The 21,507-nt window shown below is 40.1% G+C and overlaps 1 protein-coding gene across 1 annotated transcript; it reads left to right on the top strand.

The window, feature by feature from the left end:
* Positions 1-20,818: 20,818 nt before the first annotated feature.
* On the top strand, positions 20,819-21,268 carry LOC142172172 (uncharacterized). Its single transcript, XM_075235956.1, has one exon. The coding sequence runs from the start codon at positions 20,819-20,821 to the stop codon at positions 21,266-21,268; it is 450 nt and encodes a 149-aa protein (XP_075092057.1).
* The last annotated feature ends 239 nt before the right edge of the window (positions 21,269-21,507 follow it).

Genomic DNA, 21,507 nt, shown 5'->3' with positions numbered 1-21,507 from the left:
CAGCTCCGTATGATAATTTTGGGTTTAGGAGTGTGTTCGGATTTTTATTTGAAAGTGCGTAGTTAAATTAGGCTTGAAATGGCTAAAATTGGAAATTTAAGTTTGGAATTTTGACCGGGGAGTTGACTTTTTGATATCGGGATCGTAATCCAGTTCAAAAATTTTCATAGCTCTGTTATGTTATTTATGACTTGTGTGCAAAATTTGAGGCCAATCGGACTTGATTTGATCGGTTTCGGCATCGAATGTAGAAGTTGAAAATTCTTAAGTTTCATTAAGTTTGAATTGGGGTGTGAATTGCGATTTTAGCATTGTTTGATGTGATTTGAGGTTTCAAATAAGTTCGTATGATGTTTTAGGACTTGTTGGTGTATTTGGTTGAGGTCCTGAGGGCCTCGGGTGAGTTTCGGATGGTTAACGATCAAAAGTTGGACCTAAAAAGCTGTTGCAATTTTCTTCTGCTGGAAATGCAGAAATCGAAGCCCAGAAATTGAGCCCAGGATCGAAGCTCAGAAATCGAGCTCAGGGTTGAAGGCCAAGGTCGAGGGCCAGGGTCGATGACCAGGATCGAAGCTAGGGTCGAGGCTCAGGATCGAGGGCCATGATCGAAGGCTCAGGATCGAGGGCCATGATCGAGGGCTATGATCGAGGCTCAGGATCGAGTGCCATGATCGAAGGCTCAAGATCGAGGGCCATGATTGAAGGCTCAGGATCGAGGGCTATGATCGAAGTCTAGAATCGAGGGCCATGATCGAGGCCCAGGTAAGGGTGGCATGTGGGCCGGTTATGATCGGGCCCGATCCAGGACCACAAGCATAAATGGGCAGTGGCCCTAAACGGTTCTAACCGGATAGGACCGGGACCGTGGGGAGGTGGGTTGGGTAGTGGGCCGGTCCCATAGGCGAGTGTCACGACCCGAAATTTCCACCTTCGGACCGTGATGGCGCCTAACATTTTACTTGTTAGGCAAGCCAATGTTAGAATAATATTATCTATTTTTAAAACAATTTTAAATTTATTAATAACAAGAAAACAAATGCGGAAGCAAAGTTTAAAATATAGTGAAATAATCCATCAAACAACGGTGTCTAAATACCATCCCATAATTGGTGTCACAAGTGCACGAGCTTCTAGAATAAATACAAATAAAGGTCTGAATAAAATAAAGTTGTCTGAAAATAAACACACAGCCAAAGTAAAATAGACGGGGACTTCAGAACTGCGGACGCCATGCAGTTATACCTCAAGTCTTCTCTGAATAACTGAAATCCGAGCAAAACTGTGGTACGCCGCTGGGACCAACTCCAAAATCTGCACAAGAAGTGCAGAGTGTAGTATCAGTACAACCGACCCCATCTACTGGTAAGTGCTGAGCCTAACCTCGACGAAGTAGTGACGAGGCTAAGGCGGGTCACTTACATTACCTATATGCAATATTAGAAACAACAACAATAATAGAAATAAATCAAGTAACTCATTTATAATAATCGAAGCCAACTCAGCAGTCATAACCAATTATCATTTCCATCAATTCAGTTACAGCGTGCAACCCGCTCTCACAATATATTCACATTCAATTCTGTTGCAGCGTGCAACCCGCTCTCATAATATATTTATTTTTAATCAAGTCTGTTGCGGCGTGCAACCCGATCCTTCAATATTGACTTTTAATAAGCCTGTTGTTGCGTGCAACCCGATCCTCCAATATTGACTTTTAATAAGTCTGTTGCGGCGTGCAACCCGATCCTCCAATATGGACTTTTTAATAAGTCTGTTGCGGCGTGCAACCCGATCCTCCAATATTTACTTTTAATAAGTCTGTTGCGGCGCCGCAACCCGATCCTCCAATATGGACTTTTAATAAGTCTGTTGCGGCGTGCAACCCGATCCTCCAATATTGATTTTTAATAAGTCTGTTACGGCGTGCAACCCGATCCTCCAATATGGACTTTTTAATAAGTTCTGTTGCAGCGTGCAACCCGCTCCTCCAACATATTCATTTACCAATCAATTCTTATAGAAGAAATTCCCCAATAAACGCAACAATTAATATAAATCATAAGACAACAAGCATACAATAATTATGATTTAATTATGAAGCAAACAATGACAAATAGAAAATTATTATGGAAATCAGGGAGCAGATAGGCAGTTTAATATTTAATATGCTAAATGTCAAATAACAATTAAGGCACATAATTCAAATAACATGTAACAATTAATGCAGGAATTCAAGAATTAATATTTTGACAAGGAATAAGAGAGAAACAATTATTATAGTAATTAATTTATGATAAAAAAAATAGTTTATGATTTTTCAAGTAAGCAGGCAAACAATTAATTTGACGACGTATAGACACTCGTCACCTCGCCTATACGTCGTTCACATGCAATTCACATAACAAATATGGTCGTTTTACTACCAAAATAGCCGTTGGCTATTTATAAATAGGCATTTAACCCCCCAACTTTGTTTTAACCCCAATTGTTTTATAATTATACTTTTTCTTATATATATATATATATATATATATATATATATATACACACTATAATATACTATATATACATCTTAAGATATGTATATATATCGAATATAGCTTATATATATACTATAATATACTATATATACATCTTAAGATATGTATATATATCGAATATAGCTTATATATATAATATACTATATATACATCATATATATATATATATAGTAGTCCAATGGAAACCTCCTCTATTGCAGCAAAAGTAAAAAAAAAGGGTACTCGTAATCCGCACAGCCTTCTCAACTAAGCTAAAACAGAGATCGCCGTTTGACTGGGAACTGGAATTGTTTCATACCTCTGCTGACTATTATATGTCCATCGAGGTTTTCACCAGTTAAAGATCTCTATTTTATATATACATCTTAAGATATGTATATATATCGAATATATAGTATAGTATAGTATATATATAAGCTTTTATATATATATATATATATATCGAATATAGCTTATATATCTTAAGCTGTATATATAGTATAATATAGTATATACTATACTATACTATACTCTCTCTCTCTCTCTCTCTCTCTCTCTCTCTCTCTCTATATATATATATATATATATATATATATATATATATATATATATATATATATATATATATATATCGAATATAGCTTATATATCTTAAGATGTATATATATCTTAAGATCTACTATACTATACTATATATATATCTAGTATATCTAGAAGATGTATATATAGTATAGTATAGTATATATATATATATATATTATAACGCATTGCTTTGAATATCTCTTTACAATATTTTTGTCTTTAAATTTGAATTAAAAAATTTAGGTGACAATTCTATAATATAATTTACAAGGAATTGCCTTAGATATTTTTATTACCATTTTTTTTCTCTAACTTCTATAAAAAAAAAATTAAAAAATAGAAAGTATCTGTTGGGCCCACTTAGGCCCGGGACCGTTAGTTCATGGTCTCGGTCCCGGGCCGGTTCCAACAAGAAGCATGCGAAGCCCGGGACCGCTTAGGACCGGGCCCGCAAAGCCCACTTAGGACCGGGCCTGACCCACATGCCACCCTTAGGCCCAGGATCGAGGCAGGACCGAGGGCTGCCTGGACAGAATTATAAAACGGTGGACTTCGTCCCATTTGCCATTTTTGACGAATTGGAGCTTGAGGAGAGGCGATTTTTGACAGATTTTCAAGGAAAAATATTTGGGTAAGTGATTCTAACTCGGATTTGGTCAATATACATGAATATATTATTATTTTCACCATTTAATTAGTGTATTGAGATGGAAATTTGGAAATATTTTAGAAATCTCATAGAAACGAATTTTTGAGATTTCGGTGTCGATTAGGAGTCGGATTTGAGTGAAACTGGTATGGTTGGACTTGTAATTGAATGAGTTATCGGATTTTGTGAGTTTCGCCGGATTCCGAGATGTGGGCCCCACTGGTGATATTTGAGTTAATTTCGGGTTTTTATTGAAAAATATAGTATTTTCTTATGAAATTGATTTCTATAATTTTTATTGACTGTATCAAATTATTATGATTAGATTCGAGTCGATCGGAGTTGAAAAATCGAGGAAAAGGCATATTACTTGATTAAATTGGAGCAAGTCGAGGTAAATGACTTGTCTAAAACTCTAACCTTGTGTGAGGAAAATTTCCCCTAGGATTGGTATTAATGTGATAATTGTAATGTGATGAAAGTCGTGTACATGAGATGATGAGTGTGTAAATGGGCTAAATGTGAAAGATTATGTTTTAAATTGTGTAAATCACTATTGTATATTAATTAAATTATTAAATCTTGTTATATTCTCCATCATTGATCTGATTTATATACTTTAAATTTGCTTGACCTTCTCGTGCTAATTGTTTTTACATGTTTAGCTGAAACTTGGTTTCTTTTATTCTGTGCATTATTTGAAGGTGGAATTTTTTTAATTTATAATATTATTAATATGAAGTATTTGGTATTTTAAATTTGGAACTGAGGCAATGTATTAAAAAAATTTAAATATTATTTTTGCTGAGTTATTTAATTCCCGAATATTTTGTGAGATTTTTTGTACTCATTGTGATTGAGTCGTGAGCTCCCTATTGTGGAAAATATTGTTGATGTTATTTATTTTGGCAAATTAAAATATTTTGGGCACTTGATGTGCAAATTATGATATATTGTGATATTGGTACGCATGCGGTGGTATAAGGTCTGAGTGTTGAAACACATGCGGTGAGATAAGGGTGGCTTGTTACGCGCGGCTAGTAAGGGAACTACTAGAAGTCATGCGGTGTGATAAGAGTGGCTAAAACGCGGGATGCTATTTCAGAAAAAATATTTTTCTTTAAAATTAAATGTGAAGGCTCCCGCGGTGATAAAAGGAAATGAGATATTTTGAATTTATTTATGATTTGGGACTACGAGGCGGTACATCGGGAGTGTCCTTGTTGATATTGATTTATGGCTGCAGTTTCCTTTGATTATTGTTGTGATTTTCTTAAAGTTGAAAAGAATTCTGTTTTGTTTCCACGAGGTATTATTTGCCATTATTTTTGCATAGTTAATTGGTGACATACTACTTACTTGATTCATTTCCATTGTCATTTCATTTTTATTATATTGTTAAACATTACACCTTGTCTTTTATTATTCCAGTAGGGCCTGACTTGACCTCGTCACTACTCTACCGAGGTTAGGCTTGGCACTTACTGGGTATTGCTGTGGTGTACTCATATTATGCTTCTGCACATTTTTTGTGCAGATCCAGGTACATCTTATCAGACCAAGCATCAGTAATCTAGCTGTACGAGGAGACTTCGAGGTATATCTGCCAGCGTCTACAGACTCCGGAGTCCCCTTCTATCTTATTATGGTATCTTCCTTATTTGCTTTAGACTCTGATGTATAGAGACATAGAGAATAAATTCTTAGAAGCTTGTGACTTATTTCTACCGGGTTTTGGGAGTTGTAATTATTTGAATTGTAGTTTATTTATTTCATATTTATATTGTTATTCCGTATTTATAGGCTTACCTAGTCTTAGAGACTAGGTGCCATCACGACATCCTACGAAGGAAAATTTGGGGTCGTGACAAGTTGATATCAGAGCTCTAGGTTCATAGGTGTTATGAGTCACAAGCAGGTTTAGTAGAGTCCTACGGATCGGTACAGAGACGTCTGTACTTATCTTCGGGAGGTTATGGAACTGTTAGGAAAATATTCACTTCTTTGATTCCTTATCGTGCGCACTGTTGACTTCAAAGTTCTAAACCATTGTCTTTCTATTCTCTCACAGATGGTGAGGACACGCACAACTGGATCCGATGATCAGACACCCGCGTCCCCTGTTGGAGCCGCAAGAGGCCGGGGCCGGGGCAGAGGCCGTGCCAGAGGCCGAGGAAGACCACGTGGTGCAGCCAGAGCACCCGCACGAGCTGCTGCAGAGGAACCACCAGTAGCTCCAGTTGGAGTACAGGCACCTGAGACACCTGTTACCACTCCTGCACTTCAGGAGACTCTTGCCCGATTTTTGAGCATGTTTGGCATTCTAGCTCAGGCAGGGTTAATTCCACTTGCTCCTGCCACATCTCAGGCCGGGGGAGGAGCACAGACTCCCACCTCCCGTACCCCAGAGCCACGGGACCAGGTTGACCATGCACCAGAGATTATACCAGTGCAGTCAGTTGTCCCAGTTCGGCCTGAGGCTAGGGCAACAGTTTCATAGGGGGAGCAGCTCATGCTCGAGAGGTACAAAAAGTACCACCCTCCCACTTTCAGCAATTTAGATTTAGAGGATGCTTAGGGTTTTCTGGAGGAATGTCACTATATCCTCCTTACTATGCGTATTGTGGATTCCAGTGAGGTTTCCTTCACGATATTTCAGCTTAGAGGAGCAGCCTACCAGTGGTGGCGGGCATATGAGTTGGATAGTCCCGCTGAGACAGCTTCACTTACTTGGACTCAATTTTCAGATATGTTCTTAAAGGAGTCCGTTCCTCAGAGTCTTAGAGATGCATAGCGCGCAGAGTTTGAGTAGCTGTTCCAGGGCTCTATGACCGTGTCAGAATATGCAGTCAGATTCAGTGATTTGGCTAGGCATGCACCAGCCTTAGTTGCTACTGTTCGAGAATGGGTTAGCAGATTTATTGAAGGTCTCCACCCTAGTATCAGATTCAGTATGGCTCGGGAGCTAGAGATGGACATCACATACCAACAGGTGGTGTCAATTGCTAGGATATTGGAAGGTATGCGGATCCGAGTGAGGAAAGAGAGGGAAGCTAAGAGACCCCGAGATTCTAGCATATATAATAATTCTCGTGCCCAAGCTACAGCCCGTCATAGTTGAGGTTATGTGAGCCGTCCTATTCATTCAGCACTTCCAACTTCCAGTGGTATTCCGGCTATTCCCAGACCTCAGGTTCCATATTATGCACCGCCAGTGTCTTCTGTACCTCATGTACGGGGTGCCTTCAGCGGGCAGTCTAGTCGATCAGGCCCGAGCCAGTTCCAGCAGCCACGTCCTCCGAGGGCTTGTTTTGAGTGTGGTGACACTCATCACATCATGAGGGATTGCCCCAGACTTAGGAGGGGTGCACCTCCACGGAGATCCAGAGTTTCCTGGGTTTGGCAGGGTATTTTCGCCGATTTGTAGAGGGTTTCTCTTCTATTGCTGTACCTATGACCAAATTGACCCAAAAGGGTGCTCCGTTCAGGTGGACCGAGGAATGTGAGGAGAGCTTCCAAAAGCTCAAGACAGCTTTGACTACAGCCCCAGTATTGGTATTACCTGCAGGTTCAGGGTCTTATACTGTGTATTGTGACGCATCGCGTATTGGTCTAGGTGCAGTGTTGATGCAAGATGGTAGGGTGATTTCCTACGCGTCCAGACAATTAAAGGTACATGAGAAGAATTATCCGGTCCACGACCTTGAGTTAGAAACTATTGTTCATGCCTTGAAGATTTGGCGGCATTATTTGTACGGTGTCCATTGTGAGGTCTACACCGATCATCGGAGTCTACAACATCTGTTTAAATAAAAGGATCTTAATTTGCGGCAGCGGAGATGGTTGGAGTTGCTTAAGGATTATGATATCACCATTCTCTATCATCCTGGGAAGGCTAATGTAGTGGCCGATGCCTTGAGTCGTAAGGCGGAGCGTTTGGGCAGCTTAGCATATTTATCGGTAGCAGAGAGGCCTTTAGCCTTGGATGTTCAGGCCTTAGCCAACTAGTTTGTCAGGTTGGATATTTTCGAGCCGAGCCGAGTTTTGGCTTGTGTGGTTTCTTAGTCTTCTCTGTATGATCGTATTAGAGAGCGTCAGTAAGATGACCCCCATCTGATTGTCCTTAAGGACACAGTTCAGCACGATGATGCCAAGGAAGTCACTATTGGAGATGACAGTGTATTACGGATGCAGGGCAGGCTATGCGTGCCTAATGTAGATGGTTTGCGTAAGTTGATTCTCCAAGAGGCTCACAGTTCGCGGTACTCCATTCAATCGGGTGCTATAAAGATGTATCAGGACCTGAGACAACACCATTGGTGGAGGCGGATGAAGCAATTCATAGTGGAGTATGCAGCTCGGTGTCTCAATTGTCAGCAGGTAAAATATGAGCATCAGCGGCTAGGTAGATTGCTTCAGAAGTTAGAAATTCTGGAGTGGAAATGGGAGCAGATCACTATCGATTTCGTTGTCGGGCTTACACGGACTCAGCGAAAGTTTGATGCAGTTTGGGTGATTGTGGATAGGCTGACCAAGTCAGCTCATTTCATTCCTGTGATGACTACCTATTCTTCCGAGCAGTTGGCTCAAGTCTATATTCGCGAGATTGTTAGACTTCATGGCGTACCGGTATCTATCATCTCTGACCGGGGTACACAGTTTACCTCATGATTTTGGAGGGCTGTACAGTGAAAGTTGGGTACTCATGTGGAGTTGAGTACAATATTTCACCCTCAGACAGACGGGCAGTCCGAACGCACTATTCAGATATTGGAGGATATGCTTCGTGTGTGTGTGTGATAGATTTTGGGGGTGCTTGGGATCAGTTCTTACCACTTACAGAGTTTGCTTACAACAACAGTTACCAGTCGAGTATTCAGATGGCTTCGTATGAGGCCTTATATGGTAGGCGGTGCCGGTCTCCAGTGGGTTGGTTCGAACTGGGCGAAGCTAGACTATTGGGTACAGACTTGGTTCAGGATGCCTTGGAAAAGGTTGAATTGATTCAGGATCGACTTCGTATATCCCAAACTAGACAGAGGAGTTATGCGGATCGGAAGGTTCGTGATGTTGCACTCATGGTTGGTGAGCGAGTCTTACTCCGGGTTTCGCCTATGAAGGGTGTTATGAGGTTCGAAAAGAAGGGCAAGTTGAGCCCGAGGTATATCGGACCTTTTGATATTCTTGAGAGAGTTGGAGAGGTGGCTTACAGACTTGCACTACCACCTAGTCTCTCTGCAGTTCATCTGGTATTCCATATTTCTATGCTCCGGAAGTATCACGGCGATCCGTATCATATGTTAGACTTCAGTTTAGTTCGGTTGGATAAGGATCTATCTTATGTTGAGGAACCAGTAGCTATTTTGGACAGGCAGGTTCAAAAGTTGAGGTTAAAGAACATTGCTTCCGTGAAGGTTCGGTGGAGGGGTCATCCGGTCGAAGAGGAGACTTGGGAGACCGAACAGGATATGCGCAACCATTATCCTCATCTTTTCACCACTTCAGGTATGTCTCTATGCTCGTTCGAGGACGAACGATTGTTTTAAGAGGGGGAGATGTAATGATACGACCAGTCGTTTTAAAAGTTGTAGCCCCATTCCCCTATTTACTGCTCATTCTGTACTTTATAAATGATATATGACTTGCCGGAGTAATTGGTTTAGGTCTGGAGAGGTTTTGGAATGAATTGGAATACTTAGTTCCAAATTTTAAAGCTTAAGTTCAAATAGTGACCGAATTCTGACTTATGTACAAACGACCCTGGAATAAAATTTTGATGATTCCAACAGCTCTGTATGGTGATTTTGGGCTTAAGAGTGTGTTCGGATTTTTATTTGGAAGTCCCTAGTTAAATTAGGCTTGAAATGGCTAAAATAGGAAATTTAAGTTTGGAAGTTTGACCGGGGAGTTGACTTTTTGATATCAGGATTGTAATCCAGTTCTGAAAATTTTTATAGCTCCATTATGTCATTTCTGACTTTTGTGCAAAATTTGAGGCCAATCAGACTTGATTTGATAGGTTTTGGCATTGAATGTAGAAATTAAAAATTCTTAAGTTTCATTAAGCTTGAATTGGGGTGTGAATTGCGATTTTAGCATTGTTTGATGTGATTTGAGTTTTCAAATAAGTTCGTATGATGTTTTAGGACTTGTTGGTATATTTGGCTGAGATCCTGAGGGTCTGGGGTGAGTTTCAGATGGTTAACGGATCAAAAGTTGGACTTAAAAAGCTGCTGCAATTTTCTTCTGCTGGAAATGCAGAAATCGAAGCCCAAAAATTGAGCCCAGGATCGAAGCCCAGAAATCGAGCCTAGGGTCGAAGGCCAGGGTCGAGGGCCAGGGTCGATGGCCAGGATCGAAGCCAGGGTCAAGGCTCAGGATCGAGGGCCATGATCCAGGCTCAGGATCGAGGGCTATGATCGAAGGCTCAGGATCGAGGGCCATGATCAAATTCCATAATCGAGGGCCATGATCGAGGCCCAGGATCGATGCAGCACCGAGGGCTGCCTGGACAGAATTATAAAATGGGGGACTTCGTCTCATTTGCCATTTTTGACGAATTGGACCTTGAGGAGAGACGATTTTTGATAAATGTTCAAGGAAAAATATTTGTGTAAGTGATTCTAACTCGGATTTGGTCAATATACACGAATATATCATTGTTTCCATCATTTAATTAGTGTATTGAGATGAAAATTTAGAAAAAAAATTAGAAATCTCATAGAAACGAATTTTTGAGATTTCGGTATCGATTGAGAGTTGGACTTGAGTGAAACTGGTATAGTTAGACTCGTAATTGAATGGGTTGTCGGATTTTGTGAGTTTCACCGGATTTTGAGTCGTGTATGTTTGAGTTAATTTTGGATTTTTATTAAAAAAATATAGTATTTTCTTATGAAATTGATTCCTATAATTTTTGTTGACTGTATCAAATTATTATGACTAGATTCGGGTCGACTGGAGTTGAAAAATCAACGAAAAGGCATACTACTTGATTAAATTGGAGCAAGTCGAGGTAAGTGACTTGTCTAACCTTTTGTGGGGAAAAGTTTTTCTAGAATTGGTATTGATGTGATAATTGTAATATGATGAAAGTCGTGTACACGAGGTGACGAGTGTGTACACGGGCTAAATGTGAAAGATTATATTTTAAATTGTGTAGATCACTGTTGCATATTAATTAAATTATTAAATCTTGTTATATTCTCCATCATTGATCTGATTTATATACTTTAAATTTGCTTGACTTTCTCCTGCTAATTGTTTTTACATGTTTAGCTGAAACTTGATTTCTTTTATTCTGTGCATTATTTGAAGGTGAAATTTATTTAATTTAAATATTATTAATATGAAGTATTTGATATTTTAAATTTGGAACTAAGGCAACGTATTAAAATTTTTTAAATATTATTTTTGCTGAGTTATTTAATTCCCGAATATTTTGTGAGATTTTTTGTACTCATTGTGATTGAGTCGTGAGCTCCCTATTGTGGAAAATATTGTTGATGTTGTTTATTTTAGCAAATTGAAATATTTTGGGCACTTAAAGTGCAAATTGTGATATATTGTGATATTGATACGCATGCGGTGGTATAAGGTCTGGGTATTGAAACGCATGCAATGAGATAAGAGTGGCTTGATACGCGTGGCTAGTAGGGGAACTACTAGAAGTCATACGGTGTGATAAGGGTGGCTAAAACGCGTGATGCTATTTCGAGAAAAATATTTTTCTTTAAAATTAAATGTGAAGGCTCCCTGTTGTGATATAAGAAAATGAGATATTGTGAATTTATTTATGATTTGGGACTACGAGGCGGTACCTCGGGAGTGCCCTTGTTGATATTGATTTATGGCCACAGTTGCCTTTGATTATTGTTATGATTTTCGTAAAGTTGAAAAGAATTCTGTTTTATTTCCACGAGGTATTATTTGCGATTATTTTTGCGTAGTTAATTGGTGACATACTACTTACTTGATTCATTTCCATTGTCATTTCATTTTTATTATATTGTTAAACATTTCACCTTGTCTTTTATTATTCCAGTAGGGCCTGACCTGACCTCATCACTACTCTACCAAGGTTAGGCTTGGCATTTACTGGGTACCGCTATGGTGTACTCATACTACGCTTCTGCACATCTTTTTGTGCAGATCTAGGTACATCTTATCAGATCAAGCATCAGTAATGTAGCTGTACGAGGAGACTTCGAGGTATATCTGCCAGCGTCCGCAGACTCCGGAGTCCCCTTCTATCTTATTATGGTATCTTCCTTATTTGCTTTAGACTCTGATGTATAGAGATATAGAGAATAAATTCTTAGAAGCTTGTGACTTATTTCTACCGGGTTTTGGGAGTTGTAATTATTTGAATTAAAGTTTATTTATTTCATATTTCTATTGTTATTCCGCATTGATAGGCTTACCTAGTCTTAGAGACTAGGTGCCATCACAACATCCTACGGAAGAAAATTTGGGGTCGTGACATGAAAAATACTCGATTTGTCTCATCTTAACTCTATTTCCCTATGCTATTCTTCAGTCACTTGTTTGCTATTTCCAGACTCAGAGTTTGATCATTCCAATGGTATGGACCTCGATCGGTAGCGTCTCTACTCTTTAACATACCACTCAGTTGGGCTTTGAGTTAGGGGCCAATGGAGCAGCTATGGCGATTGGTTCATCATATTGGTTGAACGTGATTTTACTCGTGATTTACTTAAAGTATTCGACAGCATGTCAAAAGATACGTCCCTATTTCTCAAAGGATGTATTCCTTATTTTGCCAGAATTCTTCCAATTTACTGTTCCATCTGCTGGAATGGTTTGGTAATTTAACTGTTAGCTTTTATCTTCGCTTTGTTTATCACATCTAAGGTCTGATTTATTAAGTACTTATAATCTTCTTTGTATAGTTTGAGATGGTGGGCAGTTGAGCTGATTACATTGCTCAGTGGTTTGCTGCCAAATCCACATGCTAGAGACTTCTGTCCTATCTATTTGGTACGCAAATCATGGAACCATTCACTCTTGATCCACACATAACTAGACAATTCATAACTTATACTATTGTTTAAATTTCTTCTGGTGCAGCCTTACAACCTCTCAAATACATTTCCATTTTCCGTTTTCTCTCGGTGCTGCTGCAAGGTTATCTCTTCAACATACTTCCTAACAATGACTTTTTGATGTACAGATTAGTATGGTACAAGTGGCATTCTTAAATTTACTCATTACCATTTTGTTACGAATTAGGAGCTGGAAATCCAAAAGCAGCTAGACTTTCGATCTTTGCAGTCTTCGTTCTAGCAACTGCAGAATTCCTGCTAGCAAGTGCAATTCTTTTTAGCTGCCGTAGTGTATGGGGATATGCTTTCACAAATGAAAAAGAAGTCATCACTCTTATCACGGAACTGACTCCTCTTCTCTGCCTTTCCATCGTCATGGATAGCATACAAACAGTATTATCAGGTTATTAATTTCATTAATCTTAATTTCTAACTGTAGTAAATTATTAGTTTTTTTTTTAATATGTGTTTACACTCAAAATTGGATAACAATTGAATTTGTTAGTAGTTATAAGGACATGTGGATTAACTTGATACAAAGCGATAAATTAGATTGCAATTGAAATAAATAATGATAGATTAATTGTAAACCGCGTGAGTTGGATGATTTCGGCTTAGGAAAGTAGGCCATCCTTGAAATGAATGCACTTTATTTGACACCAAAATATCAAAGAGTAAGAACTTAAAAAATGTATTGCTTATCAGTATATATTACAATCTGTTTTATGAATTGTCAAGTCCTCTTTATATATTAAGGGAGGCCTACCTTTTAAGGCATTATTTTATTGTTCCATAAAAGGCAAATGTCCTTGATTTTGATGACCGTTGGTTCCTTTTTTGACTTGTTTCGTGATTTCTGCCATAATGACCGGTTAATGGCGAGAATTAAGGATCTCTGCCGGATGGGTTGACAAAGCTTTCTTCGAGACCGTTAGAAATAAGACCGGTTATGCCTTCGATAAACTCGAGGGCCAATCTGATGGTTTCGATGGCTAGTTTTGACAATGCTTTGGGTCCGATCTTAAATATCATATTCCGATCTTGGCTGACTGTGTGAAACGTTAGATCGAGCTTCGAACATCAACTTTTACCCAATTACAGATTTATCGATCCTGGCCTATCATTTCGGAAGCTAGATCGAACATCGAGCTCAGTTTTACCCCTATACAGATAGTCCCCTCATTTTTTGGAGACTCGGTGACGAGAAATGATATGAGCTCTCGATTCTTACTTCGATCAATCATGACGTAAGCGACAAAACATAAGCGACAAAAAGTAATTGAACGTCCCTCGGTCCAGTCTTCAAGGCATTAAATGTGTGTCAATTAACAGTCGGCCATCTTGGGATGTGAACCGCCGTGATGTGAAACGTTGTTTGGAAAAACTATAAATACCCTTCAATCCATTCATTAGAACCTTTTCCATTCCAACTCTTGCTCTTGCGTTTCAAGAAAACTTATTCATCCTCATATTCTGGTTTTCTGGCTTTAAGTTTAAGAACTTCCTTCCTTGTTAGTTCTTTGAAATTTCTTCATAAGTTTCCTGCTAGTTACAACTCCTCCTTTACCAATATCTTCTTCTCTTCTCTATTTAGAAGAAATGGCAAAGACTTCAAAATTTGTTCTTAAAAAAGAAACCCCTTCTTCCTTGAAACCATCTGAAAATGTTTTGCCTGCTACTACTGAGGAACCAACACCGGAACCCGCTCTAAAGTCGTATGTCCCTTCGGGGTGCCCAACCGGGGCCGACTTCAAGATCGAGAAAACCCCCTTGGTACCAAGTCGGTGCGAGCCGGTCTCGAGGTACATATGTACTATTACTGCCAGCATCCTCGATAAGGTCAAAGAGGACTACAACTAGGAAGATAAACTCGTAGTGGTCCTACCCCCGAGGAATCGATCACACCTACGTGGAGGGTTTTTTAAGTGTTTACACTGACCCTTTCACGTTGGGTCCTTTAGACCCAGTTATCATAGCCTTTTGCTAAAGATATGAAGTGACGCTCGGGCAGATCCATCCTTCATTTGGAGGATTGTTATTCTGATTCATTTCTTTGTGAGCAAGCTCGAGGGGTGTCCATTTACCATCGACCACCTCATGCGCCTGTATAGCCCTCGACTTTACCGAGGGGGATTAATCAAGCTCGCCTCCAAGATTTCTTTTATTGCTTTTCTTTTCCCTCCCTTCCCATCGATGTTATGTGATGATACAGCTGTTGCCCAGATGCCGGATGCCATTTCTCAACTCAAGGAGTGGGTCGAGGGCATTGCGACACAGAGACCTTATTCCAAGAGCTTATGGCATGAGCTCTCGAAGGGCCGATGGGAGGCCCGTAGCCATGGTAAAAATGTTTTCTCTAGGTTATATTTGATCTTATTTCACATCTTCGATCTCTGAATCGTTTTACTTTATTTTTGCAGGTTTACCAAAAGATGTCAAAATGAGGCCTCCATCAGCTGATGACGACTTATACGTTGATCCCCCTGCTCCGAAGCAGGATAAAGAGAAGAAAAGAAGAAAAGCTCTGAGTTCCTCGAGCCCCGAAAAGAAGAGACCAAGGAAGCGGCTGGCGCGCAAACCTAAGAATGCCAGCACCCGGGAACTTTTATCGAACTCACTCCATCGGTTGAGGGATGAGTCCGAAGAAGAAGAAGAAGATTCTGAATTGGTGGCCCGCGTGAGAAGCGGTTCCGAACTGCCTCAAGCCATGGAGGCCGTATAAGAAGCAGTGGCTGAAGTCTCCGAACCAGGGAGGGTCAAGACCATTTTGCCCCAAGCTAGGGAGATCGAAAAAGAGATTGTGACCAGTACTTCTCGGTCAGAAGATAATGTGCCTAAGGAGGCACTTGGGGTGATCGATCTCTCTGGGTCGCCTTCATTTACCGATTCTATGATAAACGAGGATTAGACATTGAAAGGTAAACTCGGCGAAGAGGCCCAAGGAGCAGCCGATTCTTTCCACAATTTCTTCGATGGCCTGGATTCTACTGCTTCGGAGGATGTCACCGGGTTGGGCAACTTACCGGTACCAAAGAAGATACCGTCCCCGGGAGCTGGCGGGTCTTCTTCAAGCCCAAAATTAGTGAATCAGTTCCCAGCTCTAAGTGTTGATCCTACTCGGAGATGAGCAATTTTTATGCCCATTCTGGAGGACGCCCGAGTTCTCTCTTCCCCGGTGGGGATTGCCAGTTACCTTCAGTGCTTGGTGACCAAAGAAGATCTATCTAGAATGAACAAGGTGGAACCGTGGAAGCTCCCTGCCTGTTCAACGAAGCTCAATAGGCGATGAATGGGGTAATTTTGAATGTCCCTTCATTATGTACTTAAATTTAATCATGAATAATCGTAATATTTTCCTTTGTGCTTGCAGGCCTCGGTGCTTCATCACGAGGCCTTTCTTCGATATCGGAAGGAGTTCAAGCGTCACTGGGTCGAGACTCGGGAGCTTGCTGAGAAGAAGGATGCTTACAAGCTTCTTAGCGAGAAGCTTCAGGCCAAGTTAGAAGCGGCTCTGAAGGAGCATGCCTATCCGGTCTAGCAGGTAAGACGAATATTCGAACTTAGTGATGATGATTCAGACACATTGGCTAACGATCCGAACCCACAGGTTCAAAAGAGACTTGACTAGATCGAGCAGCTCCAGGTGGAGGTGGACACGGTGAAGGCTGAGGTCGAAGAATGGAAGAAGAATATGGACCGCCTGACCTCAAAAAAGAGACTGCCCGGGCGCAATTGGCTTCGGCTGAGGTTCAACTTCGGGCTATAAAGGAGAAATACTCTGTGCAGTTCAATACGATCGAGGGACTCCAATCTCAGTTGAACTCGGTTGTTTCTGGTCAAGAGAACCTGGCCAAGGAGCTTGAGGCGGCCAAGTTAGAGGTCATCGTGGCCTAGACCGAGGCCGATGATAAAGTGGCCCAGTTCAAGGCCGATGTTGAGGCCATTCGGGAACAAGCGAGAAACATGGTTAAGCATGCGAGGTGGCAATCCCAAAGGTAGGCCCTCGAGGGAGTCCATGCTTAGAATTTTGACATATTGGCTGAAATTGAGAATGCCAAGATATGCGAAGCCAAGGCCTGGAAGTTTCTTATCCCGAGGAGGATTCCGAGGGGTCTGAAGAGTTTGGTGGGTCCGATGGTGGTGAAGACCACGTAGGCAATGATGTAGCCCCCGATGAAGATTAGGCCATTTAGGATCTTTTTGCTTTTTGTATTGTCTTTTTGTTGAGGCCGTTCGGCCTTTGTAAAAAATATGTATCGGGGCTATTCAGCTCTTGTAAAGAAATTTTGATATATATAAGGCTTTTCCGTTTCATCACTTTTGAATTTTTCCTTTGCTTTTTTATTTGTCTTCGCAAAAGTCGAAATGCCTTAGCATGAAATAAATAGGTTATGTTCGGAGGTTTGAACAAACCTTGCCTTTAATGTTACTTTGTGTTAAGGAATTGTAGGGATTCGGTATTACCGAAATGTTTCCCCAAAATAATTTAGGTTTATAGCTTGCCCGGGGTAGCCTTTAGAACCGGTTATAAGAATATTTTGAAGGCCTTATTTTTGTTACGAGTCTCAGACGTGTCTGACCGTGTTAATATGGTCGTAGCCTTTTTAGTTCGGGCAATGCCAAACAAGCTTCATGCCCTCTAGTGTTATTAACTCGGAACGACCTTTGCCTTTTAATTCAGGCAGTGCCTAATAAGCTTCATGCCTTTGAGTTTTATTAACTCGGAATAGCGTTAGCCTTTAAATTCGGGCAAAGCCAAATAAGCTTCATGCCCTCGAGTGTTATTAACTCAGAACGGTCTTAGCATTTTAATTCGGGCAATGCCAAATAAGCTTCACTCCCTCGAGTGTTTTTAACTCGGAACGACCTTAGCCTTTTAATTCGGGCAATGCCAAATAAGCTTCACGCCCTCGAGTGTTATTAACTCGGAATGGGCTTAGCCTTTTAATTCGGGCAATGACAAATAAGCTTCATGCCCTCGAGTGTTATTAACTCGGAACGGCCTTAGCCTTTTAATTCGAGCAATGCCAAATAAGCTTCATGCCCTCAGGTTTTGTTAACTCGTATTAAGGTGGCCCTTGGGCTCGATAGATTTAGCTTCTTGAAAGATGTAAGAAATATTTCAAAGGACAAGATGTTTATGTGCAAGGAAGAATCTTCTTTTATATTCTTGTGCACAATAGTTGTACATGTATACATATTTTGTGCCAGGGCTCGAGCGGTCTATGTGGGCACGGTTTATTTGACCGTTTGGCCCTTAGAATAAATCCTATTGATTGAGGCCCTTCAATCATAAAGTTTCTTTCCTTGTTAGAGTCGATAACCGAGGGTATTGCCCCCCAATATTTGGGGTTTACTGAAGAGTGGCCCCCAATGCTGCTGTGATTATTGTCACCGGTTCGTAGCCGGCCTTCAATTCTAAGTTAGCACGATTTACTTGTTGCCTCGTTAAAAACCTGAAATCCCATTTGGGACAAAGCTGGTTTAAGAAAAAAAGAGTGCAACGCATGCATTCAGACCTAGGATCTCGTATCATCCCTTGTTGGTCACCTGCAAGTGTTAGTTTGAAATGTAAAATAAAAAAAAGAACGGTGTTGTACCTTAGCAGTAATATCGTTTTAAGTGAGTTATATTCCAAATGCTCGGCAATTGTTCGCCGTTCATTATTTCGAGCTTGTAGGATCCTTTTTCGGTGATCTTAATAATTCGGTACGATTTTTCCCTGTTTGGCCCCAATTTTACTTTTGATAGGTTATAAGTACCTTTGTTTTATGTTTTGATGATCTAACAAACTTAATGTCAAGAACCATATAAGGAACCTGATCCACATTGGTCCATATTCTCAAGCGAATGAAAACAACCAGACTTAAGCTGGAGATGTTCGTCAGTACCTCAGAAGTTAAAGAATGAACAAGGGGAACATATGGTCTTCAGTTCCCCTGGTGATTGTAACAAGTCAACTCTCCATAGCTGGAAAGTGACTGACAACACAGTGCAACAATCACCTCCATTGGGAAGGACCTTGTACCAAAGTTTCTTACATCATTCAAGTGATGTCATTAATGTTATATCAACATTAACCCAAAGACAAAACATCACTTGAACACTTAGAGAATTCACTCAAGCACTTCAACAGTGATCGGGGAACAGATTAAAATTTTTTTATTAACGGTTTAACGGACGGGGAACAGATTAATTTTTTTTTATTAACGGCTTATCGGTTTGGGGGCGGATTATTCAATTTTCTTAACGGATAATCCGTTAACCTGTTAAATAAATATATATATATATATATATATTCCAGTACTCTATCTCTAAGTTCTAACATATTAAATATCAAAAACCCTTCCACTTCTTCCATTTCTTCCAGCTATTAGCTTAGCTTATTCTCCCACCCTACAATAAGATTGTTTAAGCTGCTATTTATGGTTCACCTCTGCTTTTATTTTTTAAACTAATGCATGTTGTCTATGTTTAATAGAAGAACAATAGTGTTGTGCCACAACTTTTATCCCACAATATTGACGATAGTACTGTCTTGAATTATGTTCTGGGGAAAGAGCGCATTTGCGTTTCCTGTAAATTGTTTACTGCTTATAATCCATCCCTATTTCTATACATAACTGCCTTTTGCTCGGTGCTATTTGTATGGTTAATGATATAGCGTGAAATGCCTGGTTGAGAGTTTAAGTTAGAAATTTGAAGCTGTTGTTTGAACTTTGAAGCTACAGAAATTCAAGCACTGTTAGGCGTTAGTTGCAGGCCAAATATTTCTGTGTAGACTGCTCACTTATGGATTAATCATTTTTAAATATGTATTCTGGACTCACTTTGAATATAGACTGGAATTTCCTATTTTGAATTAATATGCTAGGCGTTAACAGACATATGTATGTCTCGACTCATGTAATGTAGTCTGCTTTGGGATTTAATGGTAGGCGTTAACAGACATGTATGTCTGGACTCATATGTAGTCTGCTTTGGGATGTAATGTAGCCTACAATGTGTTCTGCTTTTTCACTCTACAATACATGACACACTACATCATTCTTATGTAGGCGTTAACAGACATGTATGTCTGGACTCAATGTGTAATTTCCTATTCTAAATTTGTATGCTAGGCGGTCAGCAAATAATTAATGCACGCAATATAGATTACGTTAGGCCGATAAACCGCCCGATAAGAGCCAAACTGATACCAATCCGCCCGATATCTTATCGGGTGGCTAGCGGATTAATACATTTAAAAGCCGATAACCGTTAAGAGTAATTAACTGCCCAATCCGCCCGATAAGCAGCCCTACTTGAACACTTAGAGAATTCACTCAAGCACTTCAACTGTGATCAAGTCTCTAGTCAACAATTCTCAAGTGCATCAAGAACAAAGAACAACACTGCTACGGACAAGTTCCTATATCAAGTGATTGTATGTCCTTAGTTGAGTTGTAACTTTGTTAAAGTTCTCAATTGTAATTCCTACTTAGCTTGTTTAGAAGAATTGTGTAGGAAACCCTTTGTAAATCATAAACTCTTGTGTTTGTGTCTTGGCTAGAGCTAGTCGAGTTGTAAAGTCTTTGTAATAGAGTTATTACAAAGTGGCTTGTAATAGAGTATTAGAAGTTAGTGAGGTTAATTCCTAGGTTACTTAGGTTGTAATCTGAAAGGGTCTCAGTAGTGAAGTTGAAATCCTACAAGGGTAGGTCGTGGTTTTTAATCCCGTTGAGCTGGAAATTTTCCAGGTAAAATTCCTTCTATCATTTACTTACTACAGTGTGCGTGGTTTCTGTGGGAACTTATAGAGAACCTGATTCTCTATATAGTTTGGTGGACCCTTAAATTATATCAATTGGTATCAGAGCGGGTTCTTTTTATCAGGCTAACACCTAGAAAGGATCCTCATGGCTGCTCCACCAAACTTTGAAGAAGGTCAGTCTACCTACAGACCACCAAGGTTCAATGGCCAGCACTATGGATGGTGGAAGACTAGGATGCACGACTTCATCATGGTTGAAGATTCAGAGCTATGGGATGTTATCTGTGATGGACCCTTTGTTCCTACCAAAAATCTTGGCGACCCAACTATAGCCATTCCCAAGACGAGGAAGGAATTCAATGACGCTGATCGAAAGGCCGTAGAAAAGAATTTTCTTGCGAAGAAAATTCTTATTTGTGGCATTGGTCCTGATGAATACAACAGGATATCGGCATGTCAGTCAACCAAGGAAATCTGGGAAGCTCTTCAGACAGCTCACGAAGGAACAACACAGGTTAAGAAATCCAAGATCGACATGCTCACAACTGAATACGAGCTCTTCAGGATGAAAGATGATGAATCCATCCAAGATATGCATACTCGATTCACCTCCATCATTAATGAGCATCACTCTCTTGGTGAAACTATTTCAAGAAATAAGCTTGACAGGAAAATCCTTAGTGTACTGCCCAGTTCTTAGGAAAGCAAAGTGAACGCATTACAGAGGCGAAGGACTTGTAGACACTAACCATAGATGAACTTGTTGGCAATCTAAAAACATATGAAATGAAGAAGAAGAAGAAGAAGAACAATGAAAGAAGAAAACCCAAAAGGGAGAAGAACCTGGTTCTTAAGATAGACAACAATGATTCAAGTGGTGAGGATGGTAATATGGCTTACTTGACAAGAAGATTCCAGAAGATGGTTCGCAGGAATGGA

Source organism: Nicotiana tabacum, chromosome 17 (genome assembly GCF_000715075.1).
Source record: "Nicotiana tabacum cultivar K326 chromosome 17, ASM71507v2, whole genome shotgun sequence".
In the NCBI taxonomy this organism is placed as follows: domain Eukaryota; kingdom Viridiplantae; phylum Streptophyta; class Magnoliopsida; order Solanales; family Solanaceae; genus Nicotiana; species Nicotiana tabacum.
Note: the sequence above shows the minus strand (reverse complement) of the source record. Positions and strands in the feature narration are given on the sequence as shown.